Raw genomic sequence first — 23,236 nt, 5'->3', positions numbered from 1 at the left:
TATCCTCGATACAGCAACAGTTAAATGTAGAAAAATCCTCAACATCGCAAGGTAAAAGAGAAGGGGAAGAATAATAAGAAGATAATATATTTTCTATGTAAAAAATATAGATTTTACACACACAATTTATAGCATCTAACATGCAATAAATTTATGATATGTTAATTGAGAAAAAAAATGAAACTTAAACAGTTACTGAAGTTTAAAATCTGAGATCACAAATTACAGTCAACTAACTATAACAAACATGTTAAGGAACATAGGTATAGTGAGCTGATTTTTTTAGCATAGCATTATAGAGTGGCTTTGAATGGGACTTTGACAGTTATAGAGAGTAAATTTGTTATAGCAATGTTTGCTGCAGTGAACTGTACAATGAAATTCAAAGTCCCTTCACTTTAAGAAAGTATTTAAACCAGTGTACTTAAAAACAATGTGAATTCATCAGCATGATAACACAGATAAGGCAATTTTTTTTTAATTTTTTTATTATTATTCTTATATGTGAATCCCATTTGCAAGAAATATAAAAAGGGAGGAAAATGCATGTAAAAAACTTTGATTATGCCAACTCACAGTATTCCATTACTGAAACAAATCCCATTCACAAAAGGCCATTAACCTATTAACATCAATATTAGTACCATGGACAGGCTAAGAGTTTGCTAAGCAGTTATCTCTAGAGCAAGATTTCTGCTCTAGAGATCAAACATGGAATGTTTTCAAGCTATTTCAGGCTGTAATACTAGAAAGATGTTAATTTCTCAATAGGAAATTAAATGAAATTTATATTTATGAGGGTGTACTAAAAAAATAACTGGAATCTGAACTTGGCACAAGTGTATTTTCTAGTTACGGATGATGCCAATAGGCATCATGAGTATGCAGTTTTCCGTTCCAGTCCGGCAAATGGTGTCATCCTGTCTGAACTGGTTCACTGTTCTGGATGCTTTTTTGTTAGTACTTACAAGCAATATTGGTGATTTTGTGATTACTAACAGAGTATGCATGAAATTTTGTTTTCTTTTGGATAAAACTGCAGCTGAAACTATCTTTATGCTTTGGCAATCCTTTAAAGTCGATGCTTTAGGCAAAAGACAGGTCTACGAGTGGTTTTCCCCATTTAAAAAATGGGGACATGACAGTTGAAGACCAACCACAAGCTGGCTGACCTTCAACAAGCAGAAATGATAAAAATATCAAAAAGGTTTGTCAGGCAATCAATGAAGATCATCGAAAGACCACTGAGCAAGTTTCTGAAGAGATGAATTTGTCATGGAGTTTGTGCCAGCGAATTTTAACAGAAGATTTGCAAATGAAACGTGTGTCTGCTAAATTTGTGCCTTTTTTGCTAACAGAGGATTAAAAAAAATCTTGTGAATGTTTGCTGGAATTTGAGGGAGTAAGTTCTTAATCATCAGAACTTTCTTTCGAAAAGTTGTGACCAGGGAGGGGGGCAGAGTCTTGGTGCTACAGTTATGATCCAGAAACAGGGTGTACAAGCATCGAGCCAATAAAAACATGCAAATTCACCAAGACCCAAGAAGGCACATCAAGTTTGATCAAACATCAAGACAATGTTGATATGTTTTTTTTGATGTGATTGGAACTGTACGCAAAATATTTCTTCCTCCTGTGCAGGCAGTGAACCAACATTTTTAGCTCAACGTTTTGAGAACACTGTGTGATAGTATGCAACAAAAACGGCCAGAAATGCAAGTAGTGGAGATTGGTTACTGTACCACAACAATGCCCCAGCCAATAGGGTCACATGGCCTTATCTGTCCAACAGTTCTTGATGACAAACAACATGGCAGTTGTTCCTCACCCTCTCTACTTGCCCAATCTCTCTTCATGTAATTTTTTTTATTTTTTTTATTTTTTTTTTATTCCCACAGATAAAGAAAACCATGAAAGGGCAGTGATTTGTTGATGTGGACGAAAAGTCGCTGGAGGCCCTAAACAGTATTCCAGTTGAACAGTTCCAGAACTGTTTACAGCACAGTGGAAAAACACTGAGACAAGTGCAATGACTCACATGGAGAGTACTTTGAAAGAGACTAGACTTAAAAAAAAAAAAAAAAAAAAAAAAAAAAAAAAAAAGCCAGTTATTTTTATGAGGTATCTCCTCATACTTAAACACATTAATTACTACTTACTCTTAATTTTTATCAAGATGAATTATTCTATCAAACAAGTTTTAAATTTTTCTTATTCTGAAAAAAATATTCTAAGAAAGAAGTGAATTAATTCAGTTAAGATACAGTATACTGCATACAGTAATTATGCTAAATCACTTTTGATCTCTAGTAAAAGAAAACTGTAGTGCTACAAGTCACTTACCACCAATGTCACTGGGCTCTGATACAGCAGTTTTGAGTGAAATGCTTTGGTCACCACTATCTGTCTTTATTTCTAATTTCTGAAACTCTTGTTTAGGTTGACTTGGTGAGGCCTGCATAGTTTCTGGTAAAAATAAAAAGGGGAAAAAAAATATATATATATATTGTATATGTATATTTTAATAATGATTCCATATGTAAGAGGGAGAAGAACCTATAAGCACTTCAATACCATATGTGGGGGTACAGAAGTACCTTCCCCAACCTATGTGAGGAATGGGAAAGAAGAAGTTTACTGACATTTTTCTTTAAGAGTAGCAGGTTAAAATTGTTTGGGAACACTCCATGAGGAAGGCTGTTCCAAAGGACAGAAGTAGATGGAATATAAGAAGAAGATAAGAAGCAGGTTCAGAGTGATTGCAGTTGTACTGAAAAGGGATAGTGGGCAGATGCTGCCCCTTTGAAAGTAAGGGTAAGTGAGCTGAGATCCTTTCTGAGAGAGAGAGAAAAGGCAAGACTGTGCTTTGGTGGCACTGAAAGCACCCAGGTTGCCCTCACCACACCAAAGGATGGGGTAGTGAGGGCAACTAGGAATACTACTTGGAAACTGAGGATAGGTCATTTATGTATATCAGAAAGAGGATAGGTAACAGAACAGAACAGAGCCCAGGGACACTCCTGCATTGGTGACAAAGCTTGAGGAGAGGGAGCTATCCACCATGACACTCAGTAAATGCTGAGAGAGAAAGCTAACTACTCAATTACAAAGGGTGGAAGGTAGACCAAAGGATAGCAATGTGGTTAGCAAGTCTTGATATCAGATGCAATCAAGAACTCCGAAAATGTCAAGAGCAACAATACATTTCTCCTAACCTTTTCATGGCACATGCCTAGTGGTGGGTGATGTAAGTGAAAGAAGTCAGCAGTGATTCTTGAGACTAGTGAAATCCAGACTAGTAGCTCTCTAAGTAATGGAGAAGTTGATTGTTGATGACTTTCTCCATTATTTTGGAGGTGATGGTGATTGGTCAGTAGTGTTTGATATATTTTACTCCCCCCCCCTGCTTTTTTTTTGGGGAAGAGTCTGGATTTGGTATAAGTGTCAACTAATTATAGACGCTTGTAGAGACAATAGGACAGGTGTTAGCTCTGGAACACAATTAACTTTTTAGTACAACTGGAAAAATGCCATTGGGACCAGAACACTTTTTAGTGTCCAAATTGTTTAGTGTTGTCCTGATGACTCTATTGCTAAAAAACCACAAGGAGACATACAGTAATTAGATTCTGGTATAATAGGAATCAATTTGCATTGGTTATCTATGCAGGAGTGGGTGTAAAAGAGTGGTGCCATCCAGATGAAAGATGGAACTGCAGAAGATCAGAAGATGAATCTGATGGCTCTGCAAGGAAACAGAAGGCATAGCTTCCATTTGGATAGGAGGTTAGTTTTCTGCTATTGGCCTTTGTCTGATTTGGATTTGCTGATGGCTGCTTTGCATTTATTGTGTGCTTCGGCACAGGCTGAGTATGGAATACAACGTGTTGCAAGCCACCTGTGATAAGCTAAGTTGATTTTTTTTTTTTTTAATTTCAACTGCTTTGATACACCTTGAAACTGCTTTTTCAACTGCTTTGAAACTCAGAAAGAGGATGAGAATTTTGGGTAGAATGGAAGAATGAAAGCCTCCATTCCAGTGAGAACAATTTCTGTGACTCTCATAGAACTCATAGACTCTCAACCACGCCCACTTGGTACCTCTCTAGTGTCAAAGACAGGAGATTGGGAGTGGTTGGAGTGTGGGCATTCTGTGTGAGAGGAGATTTGCACAAGATTGTGATATGAGTTATCAAGAAGGAGAGATGATCTCTACAGCAAATCTGGAAGAAGTGGTTAAAAAAAGATCAAACACATCAGGTGAGTGGAGAGGAGTATCTATGTAGTATTATCTAATCCTAGTAGGTAGAGTTACAATTTGCCCGAGGACACTGTTTATAGCAAAAACTTCCAAATCTTGCACAGCTTGGTTAGTGGTAGGCAGATATTGTGGGCATTAAGGTTGTCCAGGAAGATGACTTCACCATTTGGATAGACAAATTGCAGAAGTTCAAGATTCATGGATAGGAAGGAGAAAAAAGGTCACAGTTGGTTTATGGACTTTGGAGACTGGTGAATACTGCAGAATGAATGTGACTAAATGAAGAAGCAATGAAAACCTTAGGAAAGTCAGAGGAAAGCCAAAAGCAGGAGATTCTAAATTAGGCATTCTATGGAAAGCAATGCCAGATCTCACAAAGGCACAAATGCCACCCTTACAGTAAAATGAATCATGATCCAAATAGAACGTGGGATTTGCAACCTTCCTAACCATATCGCCAACAACGTCAGACTGGATGTAGTCGGTGTTCTCACTAAAGCCAAATCTCCAAAAACGAACTTATCCAAAGATGAATATGCAGCCCTACAAGAAATGAAGAATAACAAAAAAATAGTAATCACCAAAGCAGATAAGGGAAACTCCACTATTGTGCTAAATCAAAAGGACTACAAAGGTAAGCTTAATGCTTTAGTACTAGACCGTACTACTTACCTCCCTATTGAATATAATCCTACCAGCTCTCAGATTAGAACTCTCCACAGACTCCTTAAGAAAGTCACTTCTTGGCTTGTGGAAGTCACTAACAAACTAAAACCTTATAACTCTAGACCCCCCCCCCACGATTATATGGAGACCCAAAAATACATAAACAAAATGTGCCATTACGTACCATAGTGGATGGCATTGATTCCCCCACATATAAATTAGCCAAACATTTAGCCAAAATGCTCACACACTATACTGGCAACACACCATCACACATAAAAACTCAGCCCACTTTAAAGCCAGTATAGAAAACCTCCCACTCCAACACACTGACATAATGGTCAGTTTTGACGTCTCCTCCCTATTCACTAATGTCCCACTCAAAGAAACTCTAGAGCTCATCCAAGCCAAGTTTCCTTCCGATATCTCAGCCCTATTTCAGTTCACAATGAACTCAGGCTATTTCGTTTAGCAAGGAAAGTTCTACAAACAGATAGAGGGGACAGCCATGGGTTCACCACTTTCTCCACCCTTGGCCAATTTCTTTATGGAGACCTTTGAAGAGAAAGCCTTAAACTCCGCCCCACAAAAACCCACTATTTGGCTTCGTTACGTGGATGATGTGTTCGCTATTTGGCCACATGGCTCAGACTCACTCCACTCCTTCCTAACACACTTAAACAACCAACACCCCAGAGTCCAGTTCACCTTAGAAAAAGAGAAAAACAACACCCTCCCCTTCCTAGACACTTTAATCATCTGCCAGCTTGATGGATCTTTGGTTTTCTCTGTTTACAGAAAACCCACCCATACTGGCAGATACATTCACCAGCAATCCCCCCCTCACAACAATATGGGGTTATAAAAACACTATATAACAGGACAAAATTAATCTGCTCAGATGACAAGGCCCTAACTACTGAACTAAACCACATCCACAACACTTTCTTAGCCAATGGCTATAACCCCCAAAAAATCTAAAAAATACTAAACCAGTAAACCACAACCCCCCCCCCTCCACAATAAAGATTACACCAAATCTATCACCATTCCTTACATTCAGGGCACCTCTGAGAAAATAACCAATATCCTCAGAAAATATGACCTTACTTCTTGTTACAGACCATAGAAAAAGTTGGCATCCCTTATCTGCTCTACCAAAGACCAACCACTTCCCCTAGACCTACCTGGTGTATACCAGGTCCTTTGCAGCTGCAAATTGTCCTACTTTGGCCAAACAGGCAGAACAACAAATATCAGGATTTCAGAACACAAAGACTACATCTGGTTTCACCAGTACAGTCGCTCTGGGCTGGCAGACCATGCCTTAGATACCCACCATAGAATTTGTTGGAAGAAAACAAAAATAATGCACCGCAGCAAGTTTAAATACGAAAGATTGTTCAAGGAATCTTCAGCAGCTCTAAAAAACGTTCCTAACCTCAACAAATTTGGGTGCATGAAACTACCCCAAATTTGGGAGACTTACATTTTGAGAACTTCAACCCAACTGCCAAGACAACCAAATTAGCCTGCCAGAGGGCACCATTAGGACTTTAGGAACAATATTAGTTTCTTGCTTTCTTCCTCATTTGCTTTTGTTAATGCCTGCGTGCACATACCATATGTTTATGTTCCTGAAGATGGCAACGTGACGTTGCCAAAATATAGAAGTTATTTATTAAAGTTACCTTTAATTAATATACTTTATATGCGTTGTTAATTCGGTAAACTAATTACCAGTTATGTATGACCAACGTATAAGCCTTGCTACTAGAAACATACATATGGGATCACTTTATCCCAGAGGAGTGATCCGAAAGAAGTAAGGTAGCCTTCATTTATGGTTATCTCCTCTGAAATCATCACTGCATCCACTGCTTCTAATCCTCAGGTTGTCTTCAACAGATATTCTTGAAAACTCTTGATTCCCTTTTCTTTCTCCTATATGCTATTTCCTCCTTCCAACCTCCATTCCAGTGATTTTACTTGCCTTGTATTCCAGTAATCTAATTTGCCATTATATTTCAGTTATCTTTTTTCTTATGTACCACTGCCAGGTATATAACAACAGTCAAGTAAATTTTTTTTCATGTTTATCCTACATCTCACACTAGTGTTACTATCCTTGTCCTGTACTGCCTCTGTCAAGTCGAATTCTTCTACTGTTGTTAAAATCCCTCATAGTATTCCTTCTATTTTCTTTGAAAATACTACATCCTTTATATTCCATTTGTGGAAAAATACCTTTATATATATCAACCAATCCCTATTATCAATAAATACTTTTGCCCAAACACAATGATTAATGCCACAAATCTCCATCTCATCATCTCATCTTCCTTATACCCTCTTTTACCTTGCGGTGTCGAGGGTCCATTGATCATCGGACCTCACTCCGTTTACAGGATAAGATGGTCAGCCTTATACCCCAGTGTATCCTATGGCCTGTAGTGTTGAGTTCTCAAGGCCAGTTTGCCTGCTTTGTGGGATGAAAAACCCCAGAATAAACTGGGGAAAAAACCCTGCTGTCCACGCCCAAGACTGGCTAACTTGGCTATGGCTGAGGAAGATCCTTCAGCTCCTCACGTCACCGACGGGAATCGAACCTAGGACACTTCTTCCCCAGGCATATGGTTGCGAAGCGCAACGCCACTAGGCTAACCGTGCGGAAATCTCCATCTTTATTTCTGATACTTCTAGCATTAGTGTATAAGCAGAGCAAGTGACTTAAAGGTAAGGCAAATCCTTATTATCTGTCATGTTCCTATTTATTATTACAATGCCTTTTATTCTAACTTATCCTGAGCCACCTTTACTATAAGGGTAAGTCAGTAAGACAGTTACAAACCAAAACAGAATAAATGAATTGGAAGGGAATGATTTTCAGTACGCATCACTAGATTATTCTCATGAAGATGCAATTTAACTTTGCCAAAATATCAGAAATAATAATTAAATTTATTTAGTTATATAGCCTGGTTGGCCGAGTGGTTAGCATATCCGCTCTCCAGCCAAAAGGCTGCAGGTTCGAATCCTACCGTTGGCATGGGTGTCTGTGAAAACACTAGTGGTAGTGGGCGATAGATGCCGCTGGTGTAGTTGCAGTTCGTTGTAGTTGGTGGTGGAGGCAGGGAGTTGCAGAATAGGTGCCCTCCCTCGATGAGTCTTTGAACTCCCTGGAGGTGTTATGTAATAATAATAATAATATTGTCTATGTTGTTAATTTTCTTAAGCAACATTGTGTGTAATAATGTATGTATGAGCATAAGCACCAGAATTACCTGATTATTGTTACAAAATAATATCATGCCTGTTTTCAGTGCTTTGTTGTTTCTCCTTTTGCTGCTTAACTTTCTTGTCCTTTCCATGCTTCTCTAACTGCAGCTCAACTTTATCAAATTCTCACATTATCTGTCTAATAATTTGTTTTGGTCTTGAGATTTCAAAGGTTAATTCATTTTCAACATCCTCATTATTTTTGGTACTGGCATATTTCTATTCACTGGGGGCAAGCCTCCTTGTTTTCAACTTCACTATTCAGATACTGGCACTTCTCTTTGATGCTCTCTACTGTTCTTGTGAGTTTCTGGTGCCATTTTATGGTACTATTTTAATACTGCAATATTTCAGCAAAATATCAAGAAATATACCACACACACACACACACAATAAAAACATGAAATCAGTAGTAATATATTATAAAAAAAAAAACTGATTATTCTAATAAGAAAACACAACAAAACAGATTTTAAAAAAATCACTATTTCACAGAATCATTAAACAAACTGATCTTTAATGAGCCTATGGTGGTAGAACAAATACCCAGAGTTTGACATTTTAGAAACACCCTGATATGAGGGGCACTCCAAAAGTAATCCCTCCATTGTGATAGTCCCTTCTTCAAAAAAGATGTGTTTAAAAATAAAAAAAAGTTTTAAGTCTCTATTGCATTTTTAGCTTTTCAACTGAAGGTTGAATTAAGGAAGTCAGCAAGTTTGAGTACCTGGGATCGATCCATTATTAATGTGAAGAGTTGCTATTCAAATGACATCAGAAGAAGATTAGGAAGGGCCAAAACAACAGTCAGAGACTTGTCTAAAATCTGGAAGGATGGATCTATTTCCATGGGAACAAAGTTGAGGATTTTGGATTCAGTTGTTTTTCCAACAGTGACTTATGGATGTGAGACTTGGAACCTACAGAAGTCAGATGAGTAAAAGGATAGCTGGTTTTGAGATGTGGTATTACAGAAGGCTGTTGAAGATATCATATATTGAAAGGCATACAAATGAATGGGTGTTAGAAAAGATCAGTAGAACTTTAAGGCTTTCTTAAGGATAATGACAGAAGAAAGTTAAAATATTTTGGACACACTGAAAGGATGGAAGGAGGACTTCTCAGAACAGAAATAGAAGGTAAAGTTCCTGGAAAAAGAGGAAGGGGTAGACCGTCAATGAGATGAATGGATTGTGTGTGTGTGGAGCGACTGATCTTCAGAGAGTTGAAGCCTCCAGAAAAGCATACAACAGGACTACTTGGTGAGGCCTGTTTTTGCACATCACCAAACATTGGAGCCATCATACGGCATTTGTGGATGCCCAGTGAACATATGGATGGATGGACTGAAGGGGAGTTAGCCAAGTCTCATAAGGAGGTTATTTTCTTCTGATTATTTCCTAAATTAAAGACACATCTGAAGGGTATCCATTTTGAAAATAATGAACAGGTCAAAGCAGAAGTAAAAAAATCATTACAAAAACAACCTAAAGAATTTTACTATGACGGTTTAAAAAACTTATGTGGCAAATCAAGTGCACTGAAAGAGAAAAATATTATGTTGAGATATAGTGTATAAAAATAAAGCAGAGAATTTGAACTGATTTCAGTTACATACAGAGTGTCCCAAAAAACTCACTACGTACTTTGGTGAAACAGTGTGATTTTCAAATAAACTTCAGTACGACAAATATATTTATTTTTTTTAGATAAAACATAAGTATTTGTAATGTGTTAGAGATGTTTTTATAAGTTTTATTAATTTTTTAATGTTTTCTTTTTCGTATCCATCATTTATCAAAGGAATGAAGTGTAGGGAAATTAGACAAAGATTTTCAAGGAAATTTCATAGACCCGGTCATACAGACAATGTAATTAGAGGATTGAGAAATAAGTTTAAAATAACTGAGTCTGTGTGATGTGGAGAAAAGTGGATGCAAAAGTATCAAATCAGTTCAAGAAATGTTCAAAGAGGAACTAACATTATCAGTTAGGAAGACATCTCAAAGACTAAACATACCCAAGACAACAGATTACAGAATTCTGTGTTCAACACTGATGAAAAAGCCCTACCACGTTTAACTGTTGCATGACCTGCATGAAGAAGGGGAATGGCAAAGGGACTGCCCTGAAGTAAATGTGTGGCTTGGGACAACAAAATCAAAAATTTATGGACTCTATTTTTTTACAGACTTCATGATGGTGGTATTCTTGAAAGTATAGTGGTTCAAGCAGTATCGTGTGAGTGGGACCAAGACATTGGGCAGTGCATTTTCTTGTCTCAAGCACAGACCCAGTTCTTTTAAAATTATTCAAGAGTGCTCTAATCGCACTGTCTGCATGATCAGGATTATGAAATCTCCTTGAAAAGCTTTGTCTGATTTCAAATTAAAAATACTTGTCTTATGTAAAAAAGAATACAAATATCTGTCATAATAAAATTTATTTGAAAATCACCCTGTTTCACCAAAATATGCAGTGACTTTTAAGACACCCTGTATTTTGTTTGAATTCAAAGCTGTCACAATGGAGATATTACTTTTGCAAATGCCCTCATAAAACGGGGGGGGGGGGGTATCAAAATAATGGAAACATCTACAAATTTTTTGGAGAATTTGTAGATGGAGAATATAAGAATTTATGCTTATCGAAGATTATGACACGGTATGGAGATGGATAAGCCATTCTCTCCAATCAATTCAATCACATTTTCCACCTGCAACATCACTTGCACAGTTGAGACATATTTTGCAGGAGGAATGGTCCCAAATTCGATTATCATATGTACATGACTTGTATCAGTTTGTTCCACATCATATTCATGGTGCTCTGACAGTCCAAGGTGGACCTATAGCTTATAAAAAACCATGAATATGACGTGGAACAAACTGATACACGTCATGTACATATGACAATGGAATTTGGGACCATTCTTCCTGCAAAATATGTCTCAACTGTGCAAGTGATGTTGCAGGTGGAAAAGGTGATTGAATCATGGAGAGCTGATTGGAGAGAATGGCTTATCCGTCTCCATACCGTGTCATAATCTTCGATACTATGGCTCATTATACACCTACAATTTTTGCCATTTTGGTTACGGAAGCACCTGCAAGCTGCACTCCAATGATCATATCTTTTTTGGAGGTCACTGAGGTCTGACATTTTGCACACTAACTGCACAACAACAATCACAAAGACAACATCACTTGCAACGTGAGGTATATAATATGGTGCAGTATGATATCGGATATCACAAAGCAGTGCCACAGTCAATGTTGAATTAGCTTATTAATAAAAAATTCTCCAACAAATTTGTAATGTTTCCATTATTTTGATAGCTTCCTGTACTTAGAGTAAGTAAAGGAATGATGATTATTCTTGGAGTAGCACTCATGAAGATATCTGCAGAAAAAGGCAGAAAAGAACATCTATGAGAAAGTGGTTGGAGTATGTGTGAGAAAGAGAGTGGGGAACCTGTGAATTAACATTAAGTGAATATACATAATCAAAGTAGGAATAGCAATAATTCTTTCATGGTAATTAAATTTTCATACAAGTATTTCAGACTGAAATTAAAAGTTCATTTTCAGTATAAAAGCAAGCATTGAAACAATGAAAATTATTGCATGGCAAACTTTAAGACAGGTGCCACATGCTAGAGGAATTAAATATATTACGAAATAAAATGGAATAATTGCTCTGAGAATATGAAAAAGGGGGAGGAGTTGGAGAACAGAAAAATTACATCCAGGATGGGGGAAACCTCACAAGTCCATAAAAGTTACTTTAAGCACAAACAATTGTTCAAGGCTCTCAAAGGACATGTTGTACTGCCCTAATTTAAATCACAATTACAATTTTTCATGGAAGAAAGTTAGGGAGATTCTTATTGTATGCAATAGTAATTAGTACTTTTTTCCTTAGCCATATTTCAGCCAACATCATTATAACTCATTTAGTATAAAAAACTACCAAAAAGATGCAAAAGCATCCCATATGCATAATACCATTCTAAAGAAAATTTGCTATAACAAACTATTCCTATCCTGTGCAAGTTTGTTATAGTGAAAGTCAATTGGATTTTGGATTCTTTTCATGATTTTTAATTTCTCTAGTACCCACGTTAAAACAATTACCCAAATTTTAGCATTCTAGAAAGTTTCTAGACTGAAGATGGGCTCTCAGTTTCAATCAAAAATATCTGTCATTCTAATTATCATTAAAGTGTTGTTTCTACTGTGGATACATGTATTCACTTAATTAGAAGATCGGAGTTTAAGGCAGCAGTTATAGAAATTTTTAAGCTTGGATTACTCAAACACTATAATGTTTCTTAAAGAATTTATGATTGGGACTTTTAAATATCCATTCCTGAATTATTGCAATAAGCTCCTAAGTACAAAAGTAAATCATGAAGTATACTGAGAAGGATATATGCTAAGATTAACTCTTCAACTTACAGTTCATTTACATACATTTTTAGTATGCTGCATGGGAAACTGAAGGTAAATTGAAGAGTTAATCTTAGCATATATACTTCTATACATCATGATTTACTTTTGTACTTAGGAGACTTATTGTATTAATTCAGGAATAGATATTTAAAAGTCCCAAGCATGAATTCTTTAAGAAACATTATAGTGTTTGAGTAATCCAAGCTTAAAAATTTCTATAACTGCTGCCTTAAACTCCAATCTTCTAATTAAGTGAATATATATATCCACAGTAGAAACAACACTAAAAGGATAATTATGCTTTCCAGATATTTTTAATTGAAACTGAGAGCCCATTTTCAGTAACTCGAGACCAAACTTAAGCATGTGAGAAAGATGCAGCCAAACCCTTGATCCCTAGTGATTATGTGAGTGTTGAGGAAGGAAATATAAGTCACAAAAAGCCTTAATCAAGAGAGGGAGGGGATAAGAGGGGAAAAGGTAAGAGAGAGAGAGAGAGATAGATAAGACACATGAAAGTGAGGAGAGAGCATGAAACCAAAAAGAAAACAAGAAGATGAGAGGAATAAAAAATGGAGAGAACAAAGAAGAAGAAGAAATGACTGAAACTGTAAGTAGCTCATGAGTTAACTGGCAAATATCTTAAAGAATCAGCTTTAAGTGACTATATGGATGCTACAAAGTAAGGAAGAAACGCCTAAAAAAATCTGTTTAAAAATTTAGTTTGATTTAGTACTGATAACAGCTCCTTACAAGTGGTAACTTCTAAAAAATCGTAAAGTGTGCAATGAAATCTCTAACGTACGAATGAATGAATGGACTCTTTCCATAATACGCAAGATGTGCAGCTAGTAGAACTAAAAAACTGAATCTCTGTCTTTTTGCAAGGTAAGACCATTCTTCATTTTCCATGTGTAAGTGAAGAATAGATTATATGAAATGGTACTAAAACCTTTGAATGGCAACATAAATTTTGTCAAAGAGAAAACTGTCATAGCGGTGCTTAAGGGTCAAAGCTGTATAACTGAGAAGAGACCTCCACATAGCCTTTAAAGGAATTCGGAGAACCGACCTGGACTTCTGACCTAATGTCCAATCCTCGCCTTCTCGTGGTGCACCCTGTTGGGTATCTACTTTGATACTGAACGAACGAGGATGGGCTGGCAATTTGGGATTTAGCCAACCAAATTGTATTCTTACTGGTTAAACCAAAATAAAAAATGATGGTACAACATGACAAAATTTCATGCCGGCTGGGGCGTCGCCCGGTTAAACAAGGCCCCCCGTTATTTTTGCCAGGGAACCAGGGCGAACAGCGAAAAGTCAGCTACTGGAACAAATCTGAAAACAAATCCCAACTCAACATCACCAGAGTTAAAGATCAGTACTATCAACATAAGAAGCCTGAATGGCAAAGAAATGGAGCTAGCTGAGGAATTAGATAAGTACCAGATCGACATAATAGGGGTGACTGAAACAAAAAAGACCAAAACTGGTGAGATCTTTCTGAGCAATAAATACAAAATGTTATATTCAGGCAATGACAATCTAGGAAAAGAAGGAGTAGCCATAGTATTCAACACAAAATACGAGGCTAATCTTCTTGAATGGCAGTCAGTCTCGAGTAGAGTAATGTGGGCAAATATGAGAATGGAGAACTGGAAAATGAGACTTATTTGTGCCTATGGTCCCACAGAAGGTTCTACTAAAGTAGAAGTGGAGGAATTTTTTGAGGCTTTAGAAAAAGCAACTGACACAATGAAAAATGAAAAGTTGGTCCTTGTTGGGGATCTAAATAGCAGAGTAGGAAATGATTGTGAGACATACAAAAATATTTTGGGAAAATTTGGAGAAAAGAGCAAAGCTAATAATAATGGCAAATATCTGTTGGATTTCTGCTCAGGACATGGACTGGTTATTACTAACACCATGTTCCAACATAAAAATGTGCACAAATTCACATGGAGAGAAGAGGCTAGGAATAAGAAAAGTCTCATTGACTATGTTATTGTTGATAGTGATGTTTTCTCCCTGGTGCAGGACACCAGAGTGTACAGAGGATTTGAAATTGGAAGTGATCACTATTTAGTCTTGAGCAGGATAAAATTGAATTTCATATTGAAAAGAATAACATGTAAGAAAGTTTTAAAGCGAATAAAAGTTGAGCAACTCTCAGATGTGAACTGTAGACTAAAATACAGAAAGATTATTGAAAATAAAATAAAAGAGTTTGAGAACAGGAATCAAACCTTGGAGATTCAGTGGCAAACTCTGAAGAAAACATTGATTGATTCTGCCAGAGAGGCATGTGGTGAGGTTGTGTGCAAGGATAAAAAAATCAGAACTCCCTGGTAGACACAGGAAGTTAAAGAGGCAGTGAAGGAAAAGAAGAAAGCATATCAAAAGTTCCTGGCAAATAAGTCAGCTTTTACTCTTACAGAATACAGAGACAAATGCAAGAAAGCTAAACAGTGTGTAAAACTAGCTAAACAAAAGTCATGGCAGGACTTTGGCAAGAATATAGAAAATAAATATCATAGAAGGTGGCAAAATATTCTGGAGGTTGTTGAAGAAGCTTAGGAATGGAGGAAAGAGTGCTGTTAAAGGAGTTAGAGATGATAAAGGTGACATGAAAACAGGAGAAAAAGAAATCCTTGAAGTATGGAGTAATTACTTTGAAAAACTGCTAAATGAAACAAGCAGTGATGACAGCACAGTGATAAAAAATACTGACCAGGCATGCAGTCAGGAATACATATCCATACTTGAAGTAGAAAAAGCCATCAAAGGCTTGAAATGTGGAAAGGCAGCAGGAGTAGATGATATTCGACCAGAAATGCTGAAGTATGGTGGTATAAGAGTCTTACAGTGGCTGCACTGAATAATTCAGAAAGCCTGGACAGAGGGACGAATTCCCGATGATTGGAGTAGAGCTCTCATAGTACTCATATATAAAAAGGGAAATAAAACTGAATGTGAGAATTACAGAGGTATTTCCCTACTGAGTGTTCCTGCAAGATCTATGCAAGTATACTTGAGAAACGGTTGAGAAGAATTGTGGAAGAAAAGCTTGGTGAAGAACAAGCTGGATTCAGGCCAAATAGAGGCTGTCAGGATCAGATCTTCACTTTACGACAAATAGTCAAGAAAGCATGGGAATATAACAAAGATCTGTATTTAAGTTTTGTCGAATTGGAAAAGGCATATGACAAGGTGCCAAGAGAAAAGCTATTCAAAACGCTGCAGTTATATGGTGTCAATGGGGCATTATATCAAGCAATACTTAGTCTTTATTTGAGTTGTAAGTCAGCAGTTAGAATTGAAGGAAGTACAGGAAGATGGTTTAATGTTAAATCTGGTGTGAGACAAGGATGTACATTATCCCCTCTGTTATTCATTATCTATATGGATCACATTATGAAGGAAAGTGGTATTAAACCTGATATCAAAATTGGAGATGTTAATGTCAGCTCTTTGCTTTATGCGGATGATGTTATACTTCTAAATAAATCCGCTACAAGTCTGCAAGATTCTCTGACTAAATTGAATAGCTGTTGTAATAGATATGGTATGAAAGTCAGCAATAAAAAGACAAAGACAATGAAAATAGGCAGAATTATTGAAAATGTCAACTGTGTTGTGAATGGAGAACCTGTGGAACAAGTAAAACATTTCAGCTATTTAGGTACGATTTTTACTGAAGATGGTAAATTAAATATAGAAATAGACAACAGAATCAGCAAAGGTGGTATGGTGGGAAGTCAGTTGAATAAATTCATATGGAATAAGAGAGAAATTAGTCGGAACACTAAATTAGCTGTATAAAAGACAGTGTTCAAACCAGTTTTAACTTATGGATCTGAGAGCTGGGTCAGAAGTAAAGCACTTGACCAAAGACTAGAGACCGCAGATATGAGAGTCCTGAGAATGTCTAGAGGCGTAAACAGATGACATCAATGTCAATATCATATTAAAAATGAGGATATTAGGAAAGAACTTGACATTGTCAGCATCCAGGAATGCGTTAGCAGAGCTAATCTCAGGTGGTATGGTCACTTAAATAGAATGGGAGAGGAAAGATTAGCAAAACAAGTGGTCTCTGCCAGGTTGGCAGGAAAACGACCCAGAGGAAGACCAAGATATAGGTGGATTGATACGGTACAAAGTGCCTTTGAAGATAGAAATATAAGATCTGATAATGTTGGAGTCTTGACAAGCAATAGACTGATTTGGAGGAAAATTGTAGATAGGAAGTTAGTAATGATGTAAATTTTTCATGTAGTACTGTCATATCCTGTACACCCCTTGAGGGTACATGGCAGGAATTTGATGATGATGATGATGATGTTATGTCATATGAAAAATGGAGATAATTAGAAAGTTTCACAAAGTAAAACATTTTGGTTCATGAAGTACTGATAGATATGAAAATTGCTACTAATTAATAAAAAGTGATTGAACATTGTTATTAATGTGTGATCCTTTTTTGTTGTTGTTGTGATCTATGTTTATAGCATGTACCATGGAAATTAAGAAAGAATTCCAGTGTCTGTTAAAGTGAAAGCATGTCACTTAATTGTGGAATGCTAAATTGCCACACTAAATGCTGTATAATCTAATGTTAAAGTTACTAAGTAGCCAGGGTGAATGCTAAGATAAGATAACTGAATTCAGTTTCTGTTAACTGTCATATTAAGCATTATATATAATTAAATATTACTATTTAAAGTGTGCTATTAGTGTTCAAAGAAATTGTGTCTTTCTGAAATCTAAACAAAGGTCAGAAAGATCTTTGTTATTTGTCTCATAAGAAAACCTACTTTTAACCAATTGAAATTTTAGCCAAATGAAAGTTGAAGGTAGTGTAAAATTCGATGTAGCCTTAGAATTTTATAAGCGCTTTACATATATTTTTACAAAGGTCACATATCAAAAGTTTGTGTTGTAACAATAAACTTTGTATAAAGAATGTATAAATTCTGATGGGAAATTAACCTGTTTTCAAATGTAGTAAACAAAGAATGTCTAAAATTAGTAACAACAAGAGAAAATGCTGTGTCACTGGAAACTATATTTTATTGTTTTAATTAAGTGCTTTGAAAACCTTTGTTTACAAGCTCTGTGTAGTCCCACCTTCAAGGTCATTCTTAAAAGGGTCGGCGCAGATCAGACAAGGTTCCGCTGCCTGACAAATCGGATTTTAGAAGTGCACTTGAGATAACAAAGAAATGGCGGGCTTTAATATCAGATCAAGGAGTTGAGCCGAATTCTTCGGGGGTCTCAACCCTTCATGAAAGGTCCTGGAGACAGAGAAATAAAAAGGTGTTGAGGAGAACATCGATATCGGTGTTCCAGTGACACAGCAGTTGAGAATAGAGGACACAGCAGAAGTCAGCAGAGAAGAAAAGGATGCTGGTCCACTAGGTTGTCTAGATCTTGGACGTTGCTGTGGAAATTACTGGAAGCTATTACCCGTGGAGTGGACTTCAGCGCCTGGAGAAGAATACATTGCCATCTGAACGAGACTGCATGAGTTCCGGACATTGGGCCCTCACAGGAAGCCATCAGTCGGAAACAAGCGTTCCAAAACTCCACCAACACCTTGATGAGATGCATGTGAAGCAAGACACTGTAGAAAGAAATCTAAGGCCCGAGATAGAAGAAACGTCTGAGAACCCTGGAGCAGAACCTTGAATGAGTGCGCAACCCAGATGACAGAGTCTATGTGAGTTTATTCCAATTTAAGTTCTATGTTACTTTTATGTAATCCAGGTGAAATAATTTAGATGGACTGATAAGATATAAGATACTAGGAATAAGCAGTGTCTATAAGCTAGCCTTTTGGTTTGTTAGTAATTGGAAATCAATTGTGAGATAACTTGTTATGATTAGTTAATTTCTTTATGAATAGATTAGAATTTGTTTTTCAATAAGCAGAGAAGTAAATGAATATTTATACTGTATAGTTTGTTTAGAATTGCAAAGGGAAGTCTTTAGTGCTAAGTTTTAAAGAATAGGTTGAGAGAGAGAGTGACCTCTCTATCGTTTAATTGATGTACTTTTGTATTAGTGTAAATAAATGTGTTTTAATCATATGTCAACAGAGTGCCATCTGATCTTTTGATTTACAATACACATTCCTAAATAAACTTGGACCTGAGAGCGGTATTAGAAGCATAATTTAAGTACATGTGGACCACGACTGTTTATGCTATTTTTTGAAGGAATTTATGCTAGAGAGTGAGAGAGAGAGATCTACCGACCGTATTACTGAGTCTTATGCCTAGAAAGGAATACTGGTGGTGCAGTCTGAACAAACAAATTTTCCAGTACTCTTGGACATACGACAAGTAGTGTGAAAGGTGGATAAATTTTGTGCAAAAGAGTAAGTCACTAAGGAGACACAAGATAGAGTAAGAACCATAGTAAGGATAGAGAATAACTAAGATATTACAAAAGGTGCAGCTGAACACAACATAATAAATTAGAAATAATATAAAGAAGCAAATATAGAGAAATGTTTACAAAAATAAAATAGAGTCAGATTTTACAGTAGCATCGATTTGCAGAAAACTTAATTTCCAAATGATTCAGACTGCAGCCACAAAAAAATTCACATATTCATTTTCCTAAACAAACTGTGAGTTCGGCTTTCAAAACTTAACTGATTCAGTGTGCATTAATGGTGTGCAAATAATAACTGCATTTGTAACAGTGTAAGTTAATGCCTTTTCACTCACAGTGTCATTTCATTAGTCTATATCATTGATTCATAGAGTAGGAAAGACATCTATTTAAAACTTTGTGTGTGTGGGGGGGATAGTGATAAGAGTGAGTGGTCGATTGGTAGAGCCTCTGCTACTAATGGCTCAGTTAAGTAAGTTTGAGCGCGATTAGTAGTTGGAAGGGGACCAATCGTTCGATGCTGTTGGCACACTCCCCCTCGATGAGTCTTTGGACTCCCTGGAGGTGTCAAATAATAATAATAATAATAAAAATAATAATAATAATATACAGAGATTTTATTAAGAGGTACAAGTCTATTTTTATAACAGGGGAGACCCACCATACCTATATTATTCAGCAATTTACAGTTAAATATAATAACGTGTATAAATAATATAGTAACAATGATGTTATTTAGCAGTATTGTTAAGATATTACCTAACAATCATAATGGAAACTTTCAAAGATGGTATTTATTAAAAATATAAAATTAATGATTCAAAAAAGCTGAAAAACATTACATTGTTACTTCCATAAATAAAGTAAAAATGCAGAGTTTCTGATTTTTTATTTTTCTGAGTCCATCCTGACATCTGAATATTTTAGTGTTGTGACTTAGTGCTAGCTAAGAAGATCAGAAATCATGCAGCTCACTACATTACTATAACTGCAGAATAGGATGAAAAGTAAAATTAATTTTTTTCCCTATTATACATTATCAAGAATGCTAAGTGAATGAACCATTACATGAAAAAATATGAACTAATGAATGGATTCACATATATAAACACACAAAAGCATACATTTTTACAGAAAGCTATTTTCATTTATTTATTTTTACTATAAAATACCTGAAAGAGGAGGAGGAGGAGGCATGTTGCTCAGATCAACTGGCTGTCCCTTATCAAAAGCATCAATTACAGCATCAAATTGCTATGAGAAAAAAAAAAATCTTAAAATAAAACAACTGGCAAAAATGATTTAACAAATTATGCTGATTTTTTTTTACATAAGCATTTTTTCAGGTTCTATGGTTAACTTGAAAATTTTTCAGAGATTATGCCTCATGGAATAATTTCCATATATATCATAAATATAAATATTATTCTATTTTATGCTTATTTACAGTATTACAGCTAGTTAGATAATAATAATAATAATAATTATTATTATTATTAAGATTGAACTGCCCACTCAGTCTCCAAAAGTTAGATAGGGCTAAATGGCCTCGCCTACTCCCCGTATACGGGGAATAAAAAGGCGTTAGCTGATTTTTTTATTTATTTATTTTTTTTTTATTATTAAGAAAGACCTCCAGGGAGAAAGGGAACTCAGCAAGAGAGGTCACATACTATTGACAGCAGCTGTCTTACCTGTTCTTGAATTCATTTACACCATATTATTTACTATAATCACCACGTACTATACAGTATGCAGAGATTAAAAAAAGGGTTACAGAGAAAGTTTTCAGTTTGTTTTATTGAATTCTAATGGAATGGCTATCTCTTCCATAACTGGCTCTGGGACTGTGTGGTAAAACCAATAAGCATAGTGGTTGTATATGTATGGCTCCATATATATGCAAGGGCTCTAAACTGGATGTTGGAAAAGGCTGGATGTTGATAGTGCATGGGAAGTAGTAAAGGACTGTTTGAGAGAGATAATGGTTGACTACATACCTAGAGTCTGGAGAATAAATTAAGCGGGAGTTAAATGGATGAACACCATTAAGTTTGAGCTGAAAAAAAAAAAAAAAAAAATTCTGGAGGGAATTTAAGGAAAAAGGTGACCTACAGGCAAATGAACAGTACAAGGCACAGGCCAGAAGGGTAACTAGTGTGGTAAGAAAAGCAAAAGCAGATTATGAAAGGAAGTTAGCAACACAGGCTAAAGAGAATCCCAAACAGTTCTTTAAATATGCTGCAAGTAAAAGAAAAAGCAAATAAAAAACCCTCAAGGGCTCACTTTAGTGAGTACGGGCATGGCAAACCTGAGGTACCTGATGCTGGACCATCCCTTACTTCATGTAATATACATCTGTTATATTATCTGTAGACTGGTCCCTCCTCTTCCTTCCTTGCTTCTTTCTTCTCTTCTTGCTCCTTACCCCAATGCTATTAGAGTATTCAAGGGCTAGGGGTGAATCTTTCCTAGTTTGCTGTGTCATTTCATCTTATGCACTATTGTGAGGACCAACCCGTCTGCCCAGCATGGTGCTATAAAGCCAAATATCTCCCCATGAATGAATGAATAAAATAGGAAAATTACATACTGGCTCGTCCGTTGCCCAGCATAAAAAGGGACGTCCTGGACTTAGGCAGAGGGTCTAGGTCGAAAAATATGCTACAGTCTCCATTAGCTATAATGAGTCCACCTACAGTGCACAATGATAAAAGGATATTAGTAGGAACATATAACTGCATATCTCTATGGGATGATGATAGAATGGAAGAACTGATGAAGGAATTGGAACATATAAAATGGGACGTTGTGGGCCTTTCAGAGATAAGAAGAAAAGAAGAAACTCTCATGCGATTAAAAGATGGACATCTACTCTACCACTGTGAATGTGACAGAAACTCAACTGGTGGTGTAGGATTCCTAATAAATAAAACAATCAAGGACAATGTCTTGTTTGTAAATAAAATAACATCAAGAATAGCTGAACTAAGTCTCTTCATAAATAAAAGATACCAACTGACAATTATGGACCATCCAGATGAAGAGATAGAAGATTTCTATGAAACATTAGAATCCACATTCAATAATTCTAAAGAATTCTACATAATTATAATGGGCGATTTTAATGCCAAAATTGGAAGCAGAGATGACCATATGAACTCCATCAGTAAATTTGGATTTGGACAGAGGAATGAAAGAGGAGAAAGATTTATTGAATTTGTAGAAGAAAATCAACTGAAAATGGACAAACTCACAATGAAATAGACTTCATCCTCTCCAACAGAATATATATAATAAATAATACCGAAGTGCTTAATAGATTTAACACAGGAAGTGACCACAGACTAGTAAGGGCAAAAGTATGGATCAACAAAAAATGGGAATGGAATAAGCTCATAAGAAAAAAATCCAATTTAGTGAATCTAAAAATCGCTACCACAATAAAAGCTGTTATAGAGAATCACTCAAAAATGAACTAAAAAAGTTAAACACAGCTACTACCATCGATGATGCTAATGAAATATTAACAAAATCTATCTTGAATTGTGCACTAGAAATAGGAAGTGTAAAAAGGCACCAAGGAGAGGAAAAACTAAGACAGGAAACCTTAGATCTGATGAAGAAAAGAAGATTTATGAAAAGAGATTTGAATGACACCAATAAAATAGAATATACGGAAATTTGTAGAACTATACGTAAAAGGATGAAACATGAACTTAGATTGTATAATACTAGGAAAATTAAAGAAACAATAGAAAACAACAGTAATATGAAGGTCCTAAGATGAACATTATCAGTTAGAACAAAGGAAATAGCTGCTGTAAGAAGAAAAAATAGTGAACTGATAAAAAATAGAGATGTAATAATCAAAAGAATTCAGGAATTTTATACTGAACTCTATGAAGACAAAGACTGGGACATCCAAGAATCCTCTATGGATAACTCGAGTGAGGAAGAACATGATGCCCCTGAGATCTTACAAGGTGAAGTGGAAATGGCACTGTGGGAAATGAAGAATGGAAAGGTCCCAGGAGAAGATGGAATTATGGTAGACTTCTTAAAACTGGGAGGAAGCCCTGTTATCAAACAGTTGAGTAAACTCTTCAATAAATGCCTAAAACAGAGAAAAATTCCAAAAAATTGGAACAATTCACTTCTAATATTAATT

General features: G+C 36.1%; 1 protein-coding gene across 3 annotated transcripts in view; it reads right to left on the bottom strand.

Annotated features, from left to right (window-relative positions):
* The window catches only part of l(2)gd1 (lethal (2) giant discs 1), a 473,445-nt gene that overhangs the window by 308,001 nt on the left and 142,208 nt on the right, over nucleotides 1-23,236 (bottom strand). For all 3 annotated transcript variants that reach the window (XM_090391229.1, XM_090391230.1, XM_090391231.1), the window contains exons 8-9: nucleotides 20,238-20,319; nucleotides 2,344-2,466 (exon numbers count right to left, since the gene is read on the bottom strand). In XM_090391229.1, coding sequence (XP_090247355.1) covers nucleotides 2,344-2,466; nucleotides 20,238-20,319 — 205 coding nt within the window. The remainder of the gene's footprint in view (nucleotides 1-2,343; nucleotides 2,467-20,237; nucleotides 20,320-23,236) is intronic.

The sequence above is a fragment of the Typopeltis vanoorti genome, chromosome 4 (assembly GCF_054136105.1).
Source record: "Typopeltis vanoorti isolate ZY-2024b chromosome 4, IOZ_Tvanoo_1.0, whole genome shotgun sequence".
NCBI classification, from domain to species: Eukaryota; Metazoa; Arthropoda; class Arachnida; order Uropygi; family Thelyphonidae; genus Typopeltis; species Typopeltis vanoorti.
The sequence above is the reverse complement of the archived record's forward strand: the minus strand, read 5'-3'. Positions and strand labels throughout refer to the sequence as shown.